Source organism: Typopeltis vanoorti, chromosome 5 (genome assembly GCF_054136105.1).
Source record: "Typopeltis vanoorti isolate ZY-2024b chromosome 5, IOZ_Tvanoo_1.0, whole genome shotgun sequence".
NCBI classification, from domain to species: Eukaryota; Metazoa; Arthropoda; class Arachnida; order Uropygi; family Thelyphonidae; genus Typopeltis; species Typopeltis vanoorti.
In genome coordinates, this window is record NC_143553.1 from 134683509 (window position 1) to 134704829 (window position 21321).

Consider the following 21321-nt stretch of genomic DNA (forward strand, 5'->3'; position numbering starts at 1 on the left):
TTATCAGATCGTATATTTCTATCGTGTAAGGCACTAATTTTGTGAATGTGAAATCAAAAACCCTAAAATTTGTCAAAATAAAAAATGATGGTACAACATGACAAATTTTAGGGTTTTTGATTTCATATTCATAAAATTAGAAATAATGGTCTTAACGTATAATTCCGCACATATATCATTTTCAATAGCTATTAACGCCAAACTAACAAGCCTTTTTTGTGTGACATGTCTGAAGTAGGTTTTAATCAATTTCAACTTGGAAAAGGAACGTTCACCGCTCGCTACACTAACAGGCAAGGTTAATAGTATTCTTAAAGAAATTGAAAAGTTAGGGAAAGATAAATTATTGGCCACAATAAAATTAAGAATATCGAAAGGGTTTTGAATATTTAAATTATCTTTCCGAAAAATATCCCGGAAAGCACATAACTCGTCATATAGTTCTATTGCATTTACGTCTTTATTGTCGCCGTCCTTCAAGAGAATCTCTAAATCGTCACAGTTTTTTCGTAAATCTTCGTTATTAATTTTTTGTAATCTATACAAGAAATTGAAATTATCATAATATGTTTTTAGTTGTTCAAAATGTTCTATTAACGAACACATTGCAGCGTCTAAAAGTGTATAAAACACGTTCACTCTAAATTTATCTTCTGGCGATTGTGGCGTTTCGTCATGATGCTCGTAGTCAAATTGTCGTGTCTGCCTTTGTCGTCGAACTTCCATACAAGTTTTAAATTCTTGTTCTCCGTCCACCTCTTCACTCAGTTCTTTTGCCGTTTTTAGAACTTCTTTAAAATTCGTATCTGATCGATACTCTTGTAAGAATATTTTTAAGTTTTCGATAGATTCTAAAGCAAGTGTAATGTTCATATTTTTGTCTTGAAGCATTTTACTCACAGGGTTTATTCTGTTAAATAAATCATGCCAAGTTATAAAAGAGCAAATAAATTTGTAGTCATTTATTTTAGCACATAATGTTTGTGCTTCATGCTGAGTTTCTTTATTAAAATTTTCATTATCTAAAATTTTAAAAAGTGCATCGTAAATTTCTCCTAACTGATGTCGTAGAGGGCGGATTGCATTAATTTTACTTTCCCATCGCGTTTCTGATGGCTGTTTCAATGTTAAATTTTTTACGAACTTTGAAAGGATTGCCCAACGTTTGTAAGAGAATGAAAAGAAATTGTATATTTCTTGAATAATTGCAAAGAAACTAATTGTATCTGCATTCACTTTGGCTGCATCGTTAATGCTTAAATTTAGAGTATGAGCAGCACATGCCATGTAAAAAGCTCGAGGATTTTTGTTCAAAAGCAAATTTTGGAGCTTCATATTTGCCCTATTGTCATATCCTTGACTTCGCATGTCTTAAAATTTTATTGTTCCATTATCGTTGCACATAAACCACGTCCTGTGGAATCTGATATATCTGCAAAACCTAAAAAGTTTTCCCTGATCTTGACAATTCCATTGTCACAGGAAACAAACCGAATAATAATGGTAATTTGTTCTGTTTTGTTCGCATCAGGTGTGCAGTCTAAAATGATGGAATAATATTTAGATTTTCGAATTGATAATAAAATTGTATCTCTGATTGCGTTACTTAAAGTTTCCAATATTTCATTTTGACTGTCTTTACTCAAATAGTGTACTCTATTGTTTCGATGTAGAGCCCTTTCAACATGATTTTCCATAACGAGATCAAATTTCGCAAACAGTTCGACAAATTTTTAAAAATTGCCGTTATTCTTTTCATATAATTTATCAGATGATTTACGAAAAGCTAAATTTTGGCTACTAAGGAATTTTATAATTTTAATCAAGTGTTTTAAAACACTCGTCCAATGTTTCTTTTCCATTTCATACATGTTTTGAGTCTGGCAATCAATAGTAGTTTTGTTTTTTAAAATTTTATCAAGTTCCTTCCATTTTAAGATATTTTTCATGTGAGTTAAACTAGGTCTCGTGTCTATGCAAAATTGCACTTACATTTCTCCAATCGTTATAACCTTCTACAAGACTACTTGATTCAGTAGGTGCGAAACGTTTGCAACAAAAGCAAAAAACAGAATTTAAAGTTTCGGAATAAATGAGCCATGTTCTTGACGCGAGCTTCCCCGTTTTCCATTTTCTATTATAATACGTGTCGCCAAATTTACGACCATATGTATCTCTGGGATATATTATATTTTTCTTTTGAACCATCCCCATTTCCATTAAAACAACTCGTAAATTTTCATCAATATTTCCCCATTCACCTGGATCTTATAAATTTACAGAGACTAACAATGTGTTAGTTTCGTGGTCAACTACAACTAAATCTTCTCCTAACTGTTTTCCACTTAAATCATGCGTCTTGTTATCTTGTTCAATAGTTGCAATAGTACTTTCATGCAAACTGGATGATGTGCACGGTTCTTCAACTCTGATTTCTGATGTATTGAGTTGGTTATAATATGCATCAGAATATTTTAATATTTTAACAAATTTATTAAGAGCCCCAGTTTGTTTCTTAACATCTGCTTCTTTCGCAGCATGAAGCTTACGATTTTGTGCACCGGATAACTTTTTTTTAAATTTTTGATTCCATTTCTATTTTATACCCACAAGAAATTATTACACAACACGACATAGAGACGAAATAATACTCCGCACTGCGCTACTGTCAGTAGCCTACTGTGATGCGTACCATGACTGGTTAACTAGCAACAAATGTTTTGTACGAATATTCGTTTCTGCGCATAAAAACCATTCACCGTTTCACTTTAGATAGACCGCAGTAGACACAACATTAGCCTGCTCTCGCTGCAAATTGTAAACAGCCGGCTGATCAAAGAGGTGGCAATATACAATTTTTAAAAATTTTTATTCTGTGTATCCGGAATTTTTTATATTAATAATGATTATTCTAAGAATTTTTTGTTTTTATGATAAAAATTTTGTTTCTTAAAAATGAACTTATGAACCGTGCCCCGGCGGCGGTGCCCGCATGCATCGCAAGACCGCTTTCGTCGGCCCTGATAATAATAATGTTTATGAGTTAAATTAACTCTTCAGAAATAGTAAAATCTGTAGCTGATGAATGTTTCAATTTTTCTTATTTTATTCTTATTTATTGTCACTGCTGAAAATATTCTTTCAGTTGCTGCTGATGAATAACGGAGGCACAGTACAGCTTTAACTAATGTTGTTAAATTAGGAAACATTTGTTGTCTTACAGAAGCATTTTTCATTTTATCCCCCCCCCAAAAAAACACGAATTCTTGACCTTTTTTCAATGCTTCTACAGTCTTCAATAGTTGCCATTCTCCATTAAGTTCTTCATAACGCCCCTAGATATGCATTTTCTGTGTCTAAAAACTGACCATTGTCGGCTTGATTTATCTTTTCAATAGGGTCCAATTTACGCTGTGCATCAATAAAAGGTGATTTCGCATATTAAAATATTTAATTTTCCCACTTGATTTCATTGTTGTAATGATCGCGCTAGAAATGTTTGAATGGCGAAGAATATATTTTCATTGGCCAGTTAGATTGCGTGAGTATGGGATCAGGGGATGAAGAGAAGGTTATCGAACAGTGAGAGGGGGGAGTTAAAAAAGAGAAATCTTGTTTGTGTCACTCAATGTGACATATGGGGAGGTGGGAGAAGACAAAAATATTAAACTCATATTTTTAACTCTCATGTTGTTGTTATTACAGTAATCCCTCGATTAGTGCGTCATTTTTTTTCGATACCCAAATTCGATTAGTGCGCCTATATACATCTTAAAAATAAATGTTACAGGTTTTTAAAATTTTCTATCTATACATTTTTACTATTTAACATATATATGTTAAGTGATAAAAATAGTATATTTTTATACTATTTAAAAAAAAATCACTCACCAGAATGAAATAATTTAGTTACCGATTTAAAACATTTTATAAAGTTATTTTTAATGGCACACTACACTACTTCCATGTACACTATGTTCCAAATTTTTACACATTATATTTTGTTCTACATGTTCTACACTATTAAATTTGCATAATCTTTAATTGTTCTACATAACTTTTAATTAACCTATCCTCCAGCTATAACGCTATCTAATTCTGTCTTATTGATGAAAGTTTATTTTTCACTTGGTCAGACTATAATAAATTTAGTTTAATCCTTTATCCAGGTGTGTGCAACTGACTCCCACTGAAGAGACCTCAATAAAGGTCGAAACTAGTCTGGGTAGTGGCCCTTCCCTTAATGCATAACATTAAACATATCAACAAGGAGATGTGTTTTGCATTATAGGAGATACTGAGATAGGAGTGTTGATAGCTTGCTCCACCTTTGCAAGGAGTTGCCCGGTGTTGTACCACTTTATCTCCTATAGGAGGAGATGACCTTGCTAATGCTTCTGCCTGGTATCTCCACTTGGGCCTGGCTCCCACTGAAGAGACCTCAATAAAGGTCGAAACTAGTCTGGGTAGTGGCCCTTTCCTTAATGCATAACATTAAACATATCCGCAAGGAGATGTGTTTTGCATTATGGGAGATACTGAGTTAGGAGTGTTGGTATCTTGCTCCACCTTTGCAAGGAGTGCCCTGGTGTTGTACCACCTTACTCCAGTCCTGAAGATACTTTCAGATGCAAACTTTGTTTGCTCACACTTGGATAAAGTTACCTGTTACGACTCCAACATTATCAGATTATTTCTATCTTCTAAGGCACTTTTTACTGTATCAATCCAGCTATATTTTGGTATTTTTCTTGCCAACTTGGCAGAGAATACTTGTTTTGCTAATCTTTCCTCTCCCATTCTGTCTAAGTGATCATACTACCTGAAATTAGGTCTGCTAGCACATTCCTAGATAAAAAAAATAAATAAATAAATAAATAATCTGAGTTGCTGAGTGATAATTTTGCAAAGGTGTATCATCCAGGTAAAGATTTTGCAGTTGTTGATGTGACAGAGATGCATATCAAAATTGAGGTAGATGAACACAAGGTTCTGTATGGTTCTGCGAGATTGAAAAATATGAATGTCAACACAGCAGTGGGACTGGATGGCATGTCAGCTTGTGTACTATGTGAATGTGCAAGAGAACTGGCATTGCCTCTGAGGAGGTTGTTCAATCTAAGTCTTAGCTCTGGCAGGGCTTTTCAGGAGAGTGGAAAGAGGGTAAGATAGTTCCATTGCATAAAGGTCACACCAAGACAAAGGTAGTAAACAACAGACCAACACATATATCAGGAATGGTTGTTAAAGTATTGGAAATGTCTGTTAAAGGTAAAATCCAACATTGGGTGGATAGGGATGCAATACTTTATAGTGGGCAGGACAGTCCTGTCTTAGTAATTTATTCACATTTCATAATAAAATGACAGAAGAATTGGATAAAGGAAATGATACCATGATACTGATAGACTTTGCAAAGCTGTTTGACAGAATACCACATGGAAAACTATTACAAAAGTTGAAGCAAATGGGAATGGATATGATGCTAGAATATAGCAGAGTGGAATCTAAGAGAATGAGGATCACTAATGGAGTATCTCAGGGTTATCTACTAGGGCCACTACTCTTTAATTTGTATATCAATGATATAGGGAAAGATTTAAGAAGGGGATATTCAATGATGCAAAACTAGGTAGATCAGCTACTAAGCAGGGCCGGCGCTACCATTTAGGCAAACTAGGCAACCGCCTAGGGCGCTAGCCATGAAAGGGTGCAAAACTTCAAGCTATGCTTTATTCATACTTTACTAAAATATCAGAATTAAATAGTGATATATGATTTAGGTATCGATTCTTTTTCCTTATCCCTCACGCATCACACTATTTTACTATTTAACTCTTGGTTCTTTTTTGTTCCTTACCTAAATGATTTGAACTTATTGCTATTTAAAATTCAGTTAAGTAAATATTTTAAAATGTTAACATTTTAAAATATTAAATTTCGGTATGTTATAACTTTTTTTTTTTTTTTGTAAATGAATTATAACAGAGAATTTTCAAATTAATTAAAAAAGAAAATAAAAAAAGTCCTATTAATTTAACCTGAAAGACAATTTTATTTTGTTTAATGTCAATTAGAAACATTTTAGTTTATGAAATAAGGGGCACACTTGTAAACTTTGCCTAGGGTGCAAAATAACCTGGCACCGACAGTGCTACTAAGGTGATGTAGATATCCTGCTGGATGATTTAAATAAATTGACATTGTGGGTAAAGGTTAATGAATGTCAATGTAATGTTGAAAAATGTAAGGTTATGCATTTCGGGTTGAAAACGTGCATATGGTGTATCATACTGATAGTACTGGATTGCAAGATAATGGTGGACAGAGAATTGAAGTTCAGAAGCCATATTGCAAAAGTTGTTATATGGCTCAAATGATTACTTGGATGTTGAAAAACATGCTAATAAGTAAAAATAGGGAAGTTATTATCCCTCTTTATAAGGCTATGATCGGCTGCATCTTGACTACTGTGCACAGATTTGGTCACCTGGGTTTCTTAGGGACCAGGAGGTGATGGTAGAGAAAATTCAGTGATTAAGCTGGTGACAGGTCTGTGGAATAGCTCCCTATGAGGAAGTTTTGTGGGTTACAAAGTTTAGTTGCTAGGCAGAAAAAGAGAGAGCATGAGAGATATTAAAGGGGATTTATAAAATTGATTTATCATAATAGAGTCCTTTCACATCCTGGTCAATCTTCTCTGAATATCCTTGATTTTCTTGGCATTCAATAAAAACTTTGTTGAATAAAGTTGAAAACCATAATCCAGTATTCAGCTGACTAAAGACTTGTATAATGGCATCATTACACATTTTTCCTTAGCTTCTTTTAAATAATTCCATAATCTAATGAGTTTTACTTACCAGTTCAATTCCTGAACTTAAAATTTCAAACCAAACAATACTACCCAAATTTTTGTATTCATCATTTTTTTTTTCCCCCTAAAGGCAGCCAATTAAATTTATAACAATCAAATGATACTCTTATCAAGGTACACTTCCAGCCATCCATTAAATAACCAGTTTCCCACCTATCTCAGGAGATGAACATTGGTACCTACTTAGTACATTTCAGTCAATATGCTCTTATGTGGAAAACTATAAAAAGCTTTGCTAAAATCCAAATAAATCACACCATAGCAATTACCTGTCTGTTAATCATGTGACCTCTTCATAAAAAAGTAAGCAGATGTGTCATAATCAATCTCCTGTTAATGAAACAATGCTGTGACATGCTCAAAAAGTGATTCATATAGTGCTGGATGAGATTCCTAATTGATTTTTATATTTTTTTGTCAATAACACTAAAAGAAGACTTACTGGTATATAATTCTCTACTTTATATGTGATAGCACACAACTGTGAATTGGAAACTTCTAATCAGAAGAAACTATTCATTTCCCCCCCTGTGCAAGAATTTCTGACTAAAAATGACTGCTAAGCACATCCCCCCCCCCCCCTTACTGGCATCCTGTGGGGAGGTATTTTTTTTTTCTTCCAAAAATTGAAGTAGGCACTGAAAGATAAACGATTTGTAGGAGGAATGATCACAATTTAAATAAATTCACAGGCTACTCAAATGAAAAAATAAATAAATAAAAGAAAAGAAAATGTTCTCAACAACGACTTGAACACAATGGTTCATGTATCAGAATGACTTGGATATTATACAAGTGGACAACAAAATACAATCTGGAACTGTTTTAGCATGTAGTACTTTTAAGTGCCTTAAAAATCTTTAACAGCAAGTAAATTGTAGAAGACCCTGTAATGAAATATCAAAATCAAAAATTGTAGTTTTTAATCTCTTTTCTCCTAATTCCATCATCATCATCAAATTCCTGATATCGATTATCCTTCCTGATATGTATCCTCAGTGAAGGGGGGGGGGGATGTGATTGTAGAGGATATTATGATAGTATTACATGAAAGTTTACATCATTACTAACTTCTTATTGACAATTTTCCTCTAGATTAATCTGTTATTTGTCAATACTCCAATACTGTTGGATCTTATATTTTGGTCTTCTAAGTCGCATCTTACAGTAATAATACACCCTGATCTTGGGCTTCCTCTGGGTATGTTTCCCAAAATCCTGCAGAGAGAAAAGAAAGAAAATAAAAAAAAAGTTATCACACCACCCTAGATTATCTTTCCTCACACATTCTTTAAATTTCTGAATGCTGACAATGACAGGTTCCTTCCTCATATCCTCATTTTTAATATGATTCTGCCATTGATGTCATCTGTTCATTTTCCTAATCTTTCTTAGAATATCCATATATATGATCTCCAGTCTTTAATCAAGTATCAAGCGCCTTTATTTTTAACCCAGCTTTCAGATTCATGCAAAACCTCAAGAATAATCAGATTTCAGATTTCTTTCAAGTATCTTGTGGTATTATTGTGAAAGCTTTCATTAAGTGTGTAACAAGCTTCCTTCTAATAGATGGCAAGTTTTTGAGGCATGGTCATTTAGTCAACTACTATCAACATGAAAGAGAAAGAACAATTATACTATACTCATATAATTGTAATGAGACAATAAGCTTTACTTGAGGGGCTCTAAAATTATAAAGAAAACATTGGAAAACCAAATGATATCACACACATTTATACAAATAGATTATAATATATATATATATATATATATTTATGTCATTTAATCATCTAATAGTTCACTTTAGACTAATGGTTCATTACAGTTTACAGTATACTAGTATCTGAAAAACTACATACCAGCTTAAAATATTAAAATTGCATAAATATTTACTCTCCACTGCTCTCCCTTCATGCACATCAAAAGTGTAACCTCTTTCTCTTTCAAGTTCTTTCAACTTTGGCCAACCCTGCCTCTCCACGAGAATCCAGTGTTGATCAAATGAACGATATGCACCAATGCTTGTTCGATCACTGCCAGAATCCCTCAACGTCATCAGAAACCACCATAACATTCTGATTTAAACTTCTGAGTTGGTGAGGGAGGAAGGGTGTGAGGGAGAGAGAGAGAGACTGATGAAGTCACATTTACTGCTCTGTCTGCAACTACATCAATCGTAACAACATAACTACAATAGTAGTTGTGTACCAAGTGAATAATGGTTGGCGATTCAGTGCTTACTAAAAATCGCAAATTTTTCTTGACAAATTCTTCCATATATGCTTCATGTTATGTGCTACGTCACCATTCCAGCAAACCATAAGTTTCCCACACCTACACCACTCTCCAAATGAATTTAGTCCAATTGGTTATTTATACACTTTCATTCTGATATATATGAATGACCGCAGCATTTCAAAATCACTCATACTCTATGTGTAATAGTATTATTGGCTTCAAAAAACAAATATGTGTAGGAAGTATTGTTGTTTTTAAAAAGTAAAATTTTAACTTGACTGAAAGGAACCCATGAATGCTCAATTCTGAGTGTTGGTTAGACGAAGAAAATTACGCTATAAACCCATGATAATCTGTAACATAATCGGAGATGAGTCAGTGACAGGTGCTTTTCAACACACTGTCCTTTAAATCTAAAACAAAGCAAAGAAACTAGTATTTCTTGTGATAAACAAAAGGAAGAACAGGAAAAGACATTAAGAAAGGATGCAACTAGTTATTATAGCAGTTTCTAATGTGTAGTTAACCGCATGCTTTTCAATGTTTTGCTCCCTCTTTTTTTTTTTTTTTTTGTGATGTATTTAGCTTACTAAGTTTGCTGTGCTCTAGTTAGTGCACACACACACACATTCAGTCTGTATCTTCCCTGTTACTGGGTGCAAGCATCTCCCATTGTAGAAGGGTTGGGTCTACTTCTCCCATGGTGACCCAGTCCACCTTGGAAGAGTGTATATATATTTGTATGAAGGAATGCGTGAAAGTGAAAGACAATCATAAACATCCATGCCTAAGGTGGGATTCAAACCCTTTTAGTTGGAGAGCCAGGTAGTAACATTGTGCCAGCTTGGTTGGTTGAGTGTACCTGCTCTCTCTCTCTCTCTCTATATATATATATTAGGTTGGCAAATAAGTTTGTCCGGTTTTTTAGAGTGGAATGAAACACATTTTATTTAATATATATAATACATACTAGTCAGTTATATATTGACCCTCTTTATCAATGACCTCTTGCCATCTGTCCATCAAATTATGCCACGTTCATAAAACTCCTGAGGTTTATTGGCGAAAAACTGATCTAGGTGTCTTTTGACAGCCTCCTCATTAGCAAAGGTTTCCCTGTTCAGAGAATTCTGCAACAATCGGAATAAGTGATAATCGGATGGGGCAAAACATCCCAGCCAAGAAGTAACAATTTACTCTGGGTTGTTAACGATGTGTGGGGTCAGGTGTTATCGTGGTGAAAGACAACTCCTTTCCAATTTGCCAATTAAGGACGTTTTGTGCAAATGGCACGGGCCAGTCGTGTTAACTGTGAGCAACAGACAGTTGAATCAATCGTTCTGCCTGACGGTAACACCTCGTAGTGGACAACACCTTTATAATCCCACCACAGAGAGAGAGCATGATCTTCTTTGGGTGGATTCCCGCTTTCGTGGTTGTTTGTGGCGGTTCACTCTTTTGCCCCCATGATCTTTTATGTACCATGTTATTGTACATGGCCCATTTTTCATCTCCTGTAATCATCCACTTCAAAAATGGGTCGTTTTCTTGGTAACATCGCAGGAAATCACAGATGGATATGCGAGCAGTCATATTGGCCTCAGTCAATTCATGCAGCACCCAAACAATGAGTTTTGAAACATATCCCAGCTTGTGCAAATGGTTTTCAACACTTATATGAGACATGTTCAGTACTGCAGCAATCTCCCACACTGTTTGTGACGGATTTTTGTTGACAATATCCTTCACAACACTCGAATCAACCTCAGTCGGGTGACCAGTGCATCACTGACGTTGAAATCTCCAGAACGGAATTTGGCAAACCACTTTTGGCACACACACACACACACACGTTCTGTTACGGCACCATCCCCATATACGCTGCATATTTTTTTATGGGCCTCCACAGCTCTGCCTTTTTTGAAATAAAAAAGCAAAATATGCCAGTATATGTACGTTATTTCCTTCCATTTCTAAAAATATGTTACATACATGCAACCAAAGTAGGCTGAATGAAAATTCACTGAAAGGTTATGTGAAATGTCGCCTTTCAACTGCGCAATAGCATTGTGTGGTAGCACAACAATAGCGACAGGCGAAACGGTGTAAACTTGTACTAATGCATAAATCGAACAAACTTATTTGCCAGCCCAATATATATATATTATGTCACTCCCACCCTTAAAGGTTGTAAATCTATATAACACACCTTGAAAGTAATTTTTATTTTATTTATTTTACATAATTCAGAAACTTAATCTAGAGGCCAAACACCAGAATCATTGTTGGCTATGCCATAAACATAAAAAAAATCTTTCTTTGGCTAATATTAAATTTTGACAGTTTATATGCATAACTACCAAAACAGAATATGCATGCCTTGAAAAATTGAGGACTGGACAAGGACACAAGTCTTACTCAGTTCTCTACATTTCTTACAGGCCACACACACAATTCCCCAATATATGCCTAGCTGCTTGACAAAGCAGTAGATTCTATGAATGATGAGTTTATCACCTAATAAACTGGCACTCAGTGTAGATCCATACTAAGACAAAGAATATCTGATTTTTAACACCATCAATATTTTAAAAAGTTTCTGGTATTTGATAAACAGATTGTGATGTTTGTTTGAAAGGATGCCTTCCATGTTCAATATTGACTAAGTCCCAAACTAAGACTTAGTCAATATTGTGGAGTGAGTGAATCAGGATGAGCATGTAAAGCCATTAATTAAATACTAGATATCAGTCATAGACTTCTAATAACAATATTTTTATTGAAAGGGTCAACATAATAAAAAAATCATTTTACATTTTATGCTTTGATAATCTCATTCATCATGTGAATAAATACTCATACACAGATTTTGTATATTACATGTACTACATACCAACTTTATAGAAAAACTGATGTAATAAAAAAATATAATATATCCACATACAGTATATAAATAATTTCAATTTCATAATAGATAAAACACAACTACTTTATGAATATACATAAAATATATGGGAGCATCTGTAAAATGATATATACTGTATATACAGTTAGAGATGCTAATGACACTTCTAGCACTATGCACATGAGTTTGCTACTTTACAAGTAGCAATTAATTTATACATTCAATTGTGAATCAAATAGATAAATTTCTTAAAATGAATTATATTAAATTTAATGATGAAAATTTTCTAAACAAACTGCTTCTTTACCTGAAGACACAAATCGTTATCCATACTCAAGAATTTTTGTCCCTTTTTTTCAGGCATAATAGAAAACAAGTTACGTCATCTGTAATTTTATATATATATATATATAACACTTCTTTTTAAAACTTTTACAGTGACAGCACGTTGATTTGTTCAGAGAAGAAGTGCCAACATGCTCATCTTTCTTTTTAAATTTATTTTAGTATTTTTTTTGGATTACATTTAATTATTCTTTAGTATTTGTTATCACAGCCATCCTCTTTTACACACAGTTGACTCTGCTATAGCCAAAACCATTACAACTACTGAAACATCCTGACAAAACTCCCATAGGTATAATGCTATTTTAAAATAAATCCACAATAGCAATCTACAATTGTACTATTCCTGTGAAGTAAGAATAGTAACCATTAACCATAAAGGTAATTGTTTCGCAGATTTCACACATTTGAATCCAACAATAATAATAAAACATTTAATTGCTCAGTGATAAATATCATGTTAATCAAGTACCAAAATTTGAAATACACATCAACACAATATTTCAATAATGTGACAATGAAAATAGTTTCAAGATAAAAGACTGTTATACATGGTCAATTTTCAGAGATTTACAAGTTTACGAAACTGTAAAAAAATCAGTTTTACTAAGAAAAAAAAAAGCTCACATATTTGCAGTACAGTCTATTGATTATTTATTTGGCTCAACAATGCATAACAGAAAATATTTATAATCTAATGTGGTGTCAGTACAGAATCAGTCCCAAACTCAGTAAAATTTTCATTATTTTACGAGATATAAGTCATTGAAGTTTATAACAATTTCTAAGCACATAAAAATTACATAACTACAAATCATGAATTAGAAACCGCTTTGATATGTTAAAACTAATGATTATTACTTTACAAACTAATGAAGTAGTTTCCATACTAAACAAAATCTGTTTGTAAATTTAAAATATTTTGTGAACAGCTTTAATTTGTTGCTCATACACAGGATGAGCAACTTCCTGTTTTGAAGGGATCTTATATTTTTGTAAAAACATAAGTCATTAAGCCTTTTATTAACACAACACAGAAGGTAAAAATATTGAATATTTTAATCTAATATTCTGTCTACAGGAATTGAGGCATTTTAAAGGATAAAGATAAGATAAAAGTGAAAAGTTTTTCCACTTGGTTACAATGGATGTTATACTTGAAAAAAAAATGATATTCTTGTTTTAATCCTATGCTCAAGCATAAGCATAAGTGTGAAGTAACTTCTTGACTAGTCTACTTGTATACAGAAGCTAATGACTTCACGATTGCCTTAGCATCCCATAACGATAAAAGAATTATGAAATACTAACAAGACTGGTTTTAACCTTTATTGAGGTCTCATCAGTGGGAGCCAGACAAAGAAGATACAAAGGTTCAATTCATGCAGAAATCATATATTTATCATACACTACCTCTCATCTAGAGTATTTAATATATGACTTCTGCATGAATTTAAGCTTGGTATCTTCTTTGTCTAGCTCCTACTGATGAGACCTCAATAAAGGTCGAAACTAGTCTAGATAGTGACACTTTCCATAATGTTTTTGGATGATGGGATACTAAGGCAACTGTGAAGTCAATAGTATTTACAAACAAATAGACTAGTCGTCAAGTTACTTCACGCTTATGCTTACACTTGGATATAGAATTAAAATAAGAATACAATTCCTTGTCAAGTAGAACATAAGTTATACAAAGTAAATTGAATAAGAACACAGAATTTCAAGCAATATTCAAATATTTTGACTTAGCCCTTTGGGCATGGTCCAAGGTGGGTAGTTTTTGGTTGATTTAAGTGGAGAATAATTGTCTTCCACATACTTTGGAAGTATTTTTACATTTGTCTAGATTAGGCGTGTTCTGGAAAACATAAACAGATGCCCAGAATAACCTGTTGCTTTTGAAGTATAGTATGTAGCAGTGTTTCTCAACTTCCTTGTATATAGGGTGTTGAGTACATGGTCTGCTAATCTACTTTGAACAAGTGAATGATTATGGACAAAGTGGATTAGCAAACCATGTGCTCAACACTATATATGCAGTTAGATGGAGAAAAATTGTCATCCTAAAAAGACTCTGCTTCAAAAGTGACAAGTTATTCTAGAAATCTAATGCTCTACACAACACTCCTAATCTAAACAAATATAGATGCAAAAAATTTCCAAATATCTGGGAGACTGTCATTCTCCATTAATATAAAACAAAAAACTGGCTATCTTTGATTATAATGCAGAGGGCAGGGTCAAAATATTTGAATAATTGCTTGAAATTCTGTGTTCTTATTCAGTTTATTTTGTTTATCATATTTTTATCCTTGAAAATTGCCTCAATTACTGTAGATAAAATAGATGAAATGAATGTAGATGAATTACTATATATTCCATTTTTTTTTTACCTGCTGTGCTATTAACAAGCCATTAAGCCCCCTCCCCCTTTTTTTTATTAACATCAGCTTGTCTATATAGAACACAATGCAATCCAAACGTTATGTGTTGATCATGGTAAAATTAAAGTCATAATATTTTATTAGGGCTTTCAAAGTTTGAAGTACTGCTCAAAAAAATCAATGAAGTTTAGAGACAAAATTTGAATTTTGAGCTATTTCCAGGCTAAATGACAATGCCAAGAGTTGCAAAACAAAAATTAATAAAACAAAATGATATAAATGCACAGCTTTTATCTTTCACAATCCTGACAATAAAATTAATGTGGATATGGTATTGTATTATTGGAGATATTTTACATCCCAAAATTATACCTGATTGCAATATGCATGTGAAATTGTATATGTTATTTTATTAATAGCAAATGTAGTGAATATATGTATAATCTATTTAAAATTACAACAGCTGATAATAAAATACTGCAATATTTGAGAGGTATTATGAAGTAAAGACAATAATTAATGTTGTTTGCATATAATATAGATCACGTGTTGCTGAAGGAACATATCTGAAATCAACCCATAAAGGAGGAAACTGCATTTTCATGCTATAAAATGCACAAAAATTTCTGTTCTCTCAATAGTCTAAACACAAATGTTAAATTATATCATTATTACATATTTTTAACAATATCACCAGCATTTTGTGTAAATCAGTATTCAGTTTATGTTTCACAGGGATTACTGCAAAGACAAATTTATTAAGCAATTTGTTCATCTGTATGGTAAAAGGCATTATACAAAGTTATATTTAAAAAAAAAGTATGTGATGAGTGAACAGGAAAAAATTACATTATAAGTATCATTAAATACAATGATATATAAACTAGCATGAATTGCTATACTTTTACATGTTTTTATCAGAAGGGGATTGTAGAAATCATTTATTTATAAAATAAATAGATAAAGTAAATAAATAAATAAATGAAATTCAAACATTCCTTTGGGATTGTTATTAATATATATATATATAAAGATTACAATACTGTAAGATCAAATGTAAACTGAGAATATCTTTCATATGATTATGATGGCAATACATTTCTACTGTGCTTGGATTTGAAGAACATCTTTAATACCTGATTTCTGTAGAAGAGACTGGAAGAATAAATTAAAAACAAAAATGAATATTAATTTTTCCATAATTGCAAAATTATCTGGGTATAGTTCACAATCTATAAGTGAAAAATTATAATTACGTATGAATTCATGTTTTCTATTCTGTCATGACCTATCAAAACCAGAACAGTCTAGCTTTAATGACATCTCAGTGCCAGAAATTCAGTGTGGTCTTATTTTTCCTGTTCCAATCTTACCCTGGATAATAACCATACTTCTTGATAATATGAGATTTCCCTTCTAGGGATAATCTTTAATCTATTATCTTTCTTAGCATAAATATTTTATATACCGTATTTTTCCATGTATAAGATGAACTACTTTTTCGAACCCAAAATTAAGAAATCAATATTTTAAACATAAAACAAAACACATTTGATATTATTTTAAATATTCAACGTATATTTAGTAATTAGGTAATATTTTAAAGAAATTATGCATCACTCTCAGTTCTGAGCATATCATTTTCTTCAACTTCTACTGCATCACTGCTGTCTTCTGAGTCACTGTTGTCTATATTATATGAGATCATCCTCAGTTCCATCCATGGCATTGCTGATTCCACATTTCTCGAAGGACTTCAAAACCACCTCTTGCTTGACTCCATTCCATGAGTTTAGGACCTATTTGCATACCTCAATAATGGTTGGTATTTTCACTCTTCCTTGTCAGTGTCAAGTTATTACTTGCTTTTTGCATCCATTCATTCCATTCTTCTTTCATCATCAGAGCTTTGAAGGGCTTATTGATAGATATATCTAGTGGCTTTCATTTTAGAAATAATTATGGACTTTACAACTGTTTTATAAATAACTATTTTAATTTTCCAATATTTCGACCTTCATATTAAGGTCATCATCTGGAGTATACACAAATATACAAAGACAAGCTGAGTTACATTTCGCACAGTTTGCTAAAGAGACAATAATTTGATCAATGGTTATTCTACTGGCATGACCTCTAGTGAAAAAAAAAAATACAAATAAAAATAAATTAATTAATTAGAAACTACATCAAAGCTATATTCTATTTAAGATAACATCAGAGAAACATTCTTTCATATAGATACTTTTCTTACAGTAATAATATGTCCTAATTTTACATGACAATTGTTATATTAGATTTAAGATTCTGGATTATCTACAGTCCTGTTTATAGTTAACTTTTAGGGAGAAAGGTTCAAGACACATATTCTACCCAATGTCCATGGGTAGAATATGTATCTTCCATATGCTTGGAATTTTTAGATCATCATTATTGTTAAGATTAGGGTGGTTGGTAAGAATCTCACAGGCTTCCTTAAATTTATGTTCATACCATGTTTTGGTGTGATGTAAACAACTGGTGCTTTTCCAGTCAATTCTATGTAGTGTTCAGCTCATGATCAGAAAGGCCAACTTCACCATAGTTATTATATTTAATGTGTCGTTTATGTTCATTTTGTCTGATAGGAATTGTGCATCCTCTTTCCCCTATATATGGTAGATTACAGATGCAATAAATACAGTATACTCCAGGGTGGGCCAGCGGAGGGAGTGGATCTTTGGATGAGTTTAGTAAGTTTTTTAATTTTGCAGGAGGTTTAAAGGTGGCTTTAAGGTTGTATTTCTGTAGTATTCTGTTTATTTTATCTGATGTCCCTTTAATTTATGAGTGGTTATAGTTTTATTATAGTCTAGTTTATCTTTGTTGTTTAGTGAGGTCTTTGTTATATCATAGCTTCTGCTCAATCAAGTTTTACCCTCTTGTAATTCTCTCTCGTTAGTATTTAATTAGTTGTAGGCTGATATACCATCCAAACATGAAGAAAATTTATATGATACTCTGCCACTCCATGTTCTGAATTGCATGAGCAACTTTGATAAATCAACCATCAACTGTACTAGGTTATTATAAAGCTGATTTTAGGCCGAGGTTCTCACTATTAAGCAAAGCTCCCGCTTTTGGTTTGAAATATTTAATGAGCGGTTCAGTGAAAAAAAATCAGGCAAACTCTAGATTGATCTTAGATAAAAAAAAAACAAAAAACATTTAACGCAGTGTCACATATAATTACATCATAACACAATGTTCCAACAGGGACATTACAATTAAACGGATATAAAACTCTCATTAAGATACTAGTACACTACTCAGCTGAGCTTAAAATTTATAATTAAAAACTATATTAACAGATCTTATTCTTCTTGTTATAAAGAACTTCTATCACAACTTCACTCTGACCAAGGTTACATCTCAAAACATTTTAAATATCAAATCAGTTCAAGATATTCAGAAAGAATACAACTCATGAACATCAGACATTCATTTATAATTCTCTAAGCTCAGTCAATAAAAATTAGTTCTTGTAAGTTCGAGATTCCTAAATTACAACAATTAGGCTTCTCAATATTCTCATTCAGTCAATGTACACTTAATTCAATAATATAGCATTTGTCCCTTGAAGAGGGAAAAGTCTTAGCACATCACACATTCAATCTTGACTCGCTGAATACAGCAACTAGGAATAAATTACTTTCGGCGGAATTAATGTTCGTTACTTCACACTAAGTATAGTAAGGTAATCTTACCAGGATATAGCTTCATCACATCATAAGGAGATCGAACAACATCTTTAAAGTCTTTGCTGACTTTTACTTTGTAGTAACACAAACTTAAAAGAATCTTCTATTTCAACGATTGATTTACAGACTCGGGAGAATATAACCTTCTTCCACTTGGTATAAATTAACTACCAATTTCTTCCTTTTCTTATTCATATTATCCTATGTCCTGCACTATTCCACTGCTAGGCGTTAGGAAGTTTTGGTAGAAATCCAACTCCCAAAAAGGTAAGTTAAAATGCCAAGCGATTCCCGGTCCTTTCTATTCTGTTTTTGGCACGTCAAAATCCCCCTTCAAACTCTAGCTACCGTTCTCTATACTCCTCCATTCGTTTCTCCTTTTTTGCTTTCATTTTCATGTCCACTTGTTCCTTTTTCCCACCAGTAACTGGTTCTCACCGGTTAGCTCACATCGAACTTGCTTTTCCTTTTGGTATATAGTAGGTCACGCTCCAACAACACGCGCTAGGAGAAATTTGCATGATTTCTCACAACAACCAATCAAATGATATCATAAGGAATCTTCCGGATATATTAAAATTACATATATCAGAGTTTCTTATATTATTATTAAAGGATTAAAGCAAATAAAATAAATGACACTTTAATATAGAGACTTTTCATGTCTATGATATAGCCTAAAATTACATAAATAAAATTAACTAACAAAACTCAAAAGGAATTACATGAATAACATTTTATAAGCAAGAGACCAACAAAAAAAATTTAAATAAGTCCTGCTTATGATATGGTAGAGCATGTTAATTATGAATGAAGTAACAAAGCTAAACTAGACTATAATAAAACTATAACCATTCCATAAATTACAGGGACATCAGATAAAATAAACAGAATACTACAGAAATACAACCTTAAAACCACCTTCAAACCTCCAAAATTAAAAAGCTTACTAAACTCATCCAAAGATCCACTCCCTCCGCTGGCCCACTCTTGTAGAGAATTTTGTTGATAGTGTTTTGGCTGTAACCATTTTTTAGGAGAGTATTGCTGATAACTTTAAATTCGTCTTTCAGCACTTGTTCATTGGAGCAAATCTTCAAAGCCCCGTTTTTTAGAGTATTAATGACACCTAGTTTTTGTGTTGGATGTGTAGGAGTTTGTGTGTACGTATTGGCCAGTATGTGTCGGTTTCCGGTAAACAGTGAAGGAAAGACTGACATTAAGAAGACGTGTGACAAGTGTACCTAGAAACAGAAATGTGTTCTGCTTTTCAATCTCAACTGTGAACTGTATGCATTTGTGTTGTTTGTTTAGGTGGCTGAGGAACAAAATGTCTAATGTCTGGCAGCCATGGGACCAGATAGCAAAAACATCTTCAACATATCTAAGCCAGACTATGGGTTTTAAAGGAGAGGAATCTATCTAGAGCATGTTGCTCAAAATATTCCATATAAAAGTTAGCAATGGGGTGGGGATAATGGCGAGCCGATGGCTGTGCCTTCTTTATTATTATCCATTATCCCCCTTCATTACTAACTTTTATATGGAATAGTTTGTGCAACATGCTCTAGATTCCTCTCCTTTAAAACCCAAGTCTCGCTTAGATACGTTGACGATGTTTTCGCTATCTGGCCCATATCTGCTAGACATTACACACGTTCCTCAGCCACCTAAACAAACAACACAAACGCATACAGTTCACAACTGAAATTGAAAAGCAGAACACACTTCTGTTTCTAGATACACTTGTCACATGTCTTCTATCTGGCAGTCTTTCATTCACTTTACCAGAAAACAACACGTACTGGCCAATACATACACATAAACTCCTACCACCACCCAACACATAAACTAGGTGTCATTAATACTCTAAAAAAACAGGGCTTTGAGGATTTGCTCCAATGAACAAGTGCTTAAAGACAAATTGAAAGTTATCAGCAATACTTTCCTAATAAATGTTTACAGCCAAAACACTATCAACAAAATTCTCTACAAGACCTCACTAAACAACAAAGATAAACTAGACTACAATAAAACTATAACCATTCCATAAATTAAAGGGACATCAGATAAAATAAACAGAATACTACAGAAATACAACCTTAAAGCCACCTTTAAACCTCCTGCAAAATTAAAAAGCTTACTAAACTCATCCAAAGATCCACTATCTCTGCTGGCCCACCCTGGAGTATACCGTATTTATTGCACCTGAATCTACCATATATAGGAGAAACTGGATGCACAATTCCTATCAGACAAAATGAACATAAACGACACATTAAATATAATAACTATGGTGAAGCTGGCCTTTTTGATCATGCCCTGAACACTTTAGATAGAATTGACTGGAAAAGCACCAGTTGTTTACATCACACCAAAACATGGTATGAACGTAAATTTAAGGAAGCCTGTGAGATTCTTACCAACCACCCTAATCTTAACAATAAATGATGGTCTAAAAATCCCAAGCATATGGAAGACACATATTCTACCCACGGAAACCTTTCTCCCTAAGAGTTAACTATAAACAGGACTGTAGATAATCCAGAATCTTAAATCTAATATAACAATTGTCATGTAAAATTAGGACATATTATTACTGTAAGAAAACTATCTATATGAAAGAATGTTTCTCTGATGTTATCTTAAATAGAATATAGCTTTGATGTAGTTTCTAATTAATTAATTTATTTTTAGTTGTATTTTTTTTTTCACTCAAGGTCATGCCAGTAGAATAGCCATTGATCAAATTATTCTCTTTAGCAAACTGTGTGAAATGTAACTCAGCTTGTCTTTGTATATTTGTGTATACTCCAGATGATGACC

At 32.9% G+C, this 21321-nt stretch overlaps 1 protein-coding gene across 4 annotated transcripts in view; it reads right to left on the reverse strand.

The window, feature by feature from the left end:
* Positions 1 to 11872: 11872 nt before the first annotated feature.
* The window catches only part of LOC150106836 (uncharacterized), a 203157-nt gene continuing 193708 nt past the window's right edge, over positions 11873 to 21321 (reverse strand). For all 4 annotated transcript variants that reach the window (XM_090393346.1, XM_090393344.1, XM_090393343.1 and 1 more), the window contains one exon: positions 11873 to 15910. In XM_090393346.1, the coding sequence (XP_090249472.1) occupies positions 15857 to 15910 (54 nt within the window). In that variant the 3' untranslated portion in view covers positions 11873 to 15856. The remainder of the gene's footprint in view (positions 15911 to 21321) is intronic.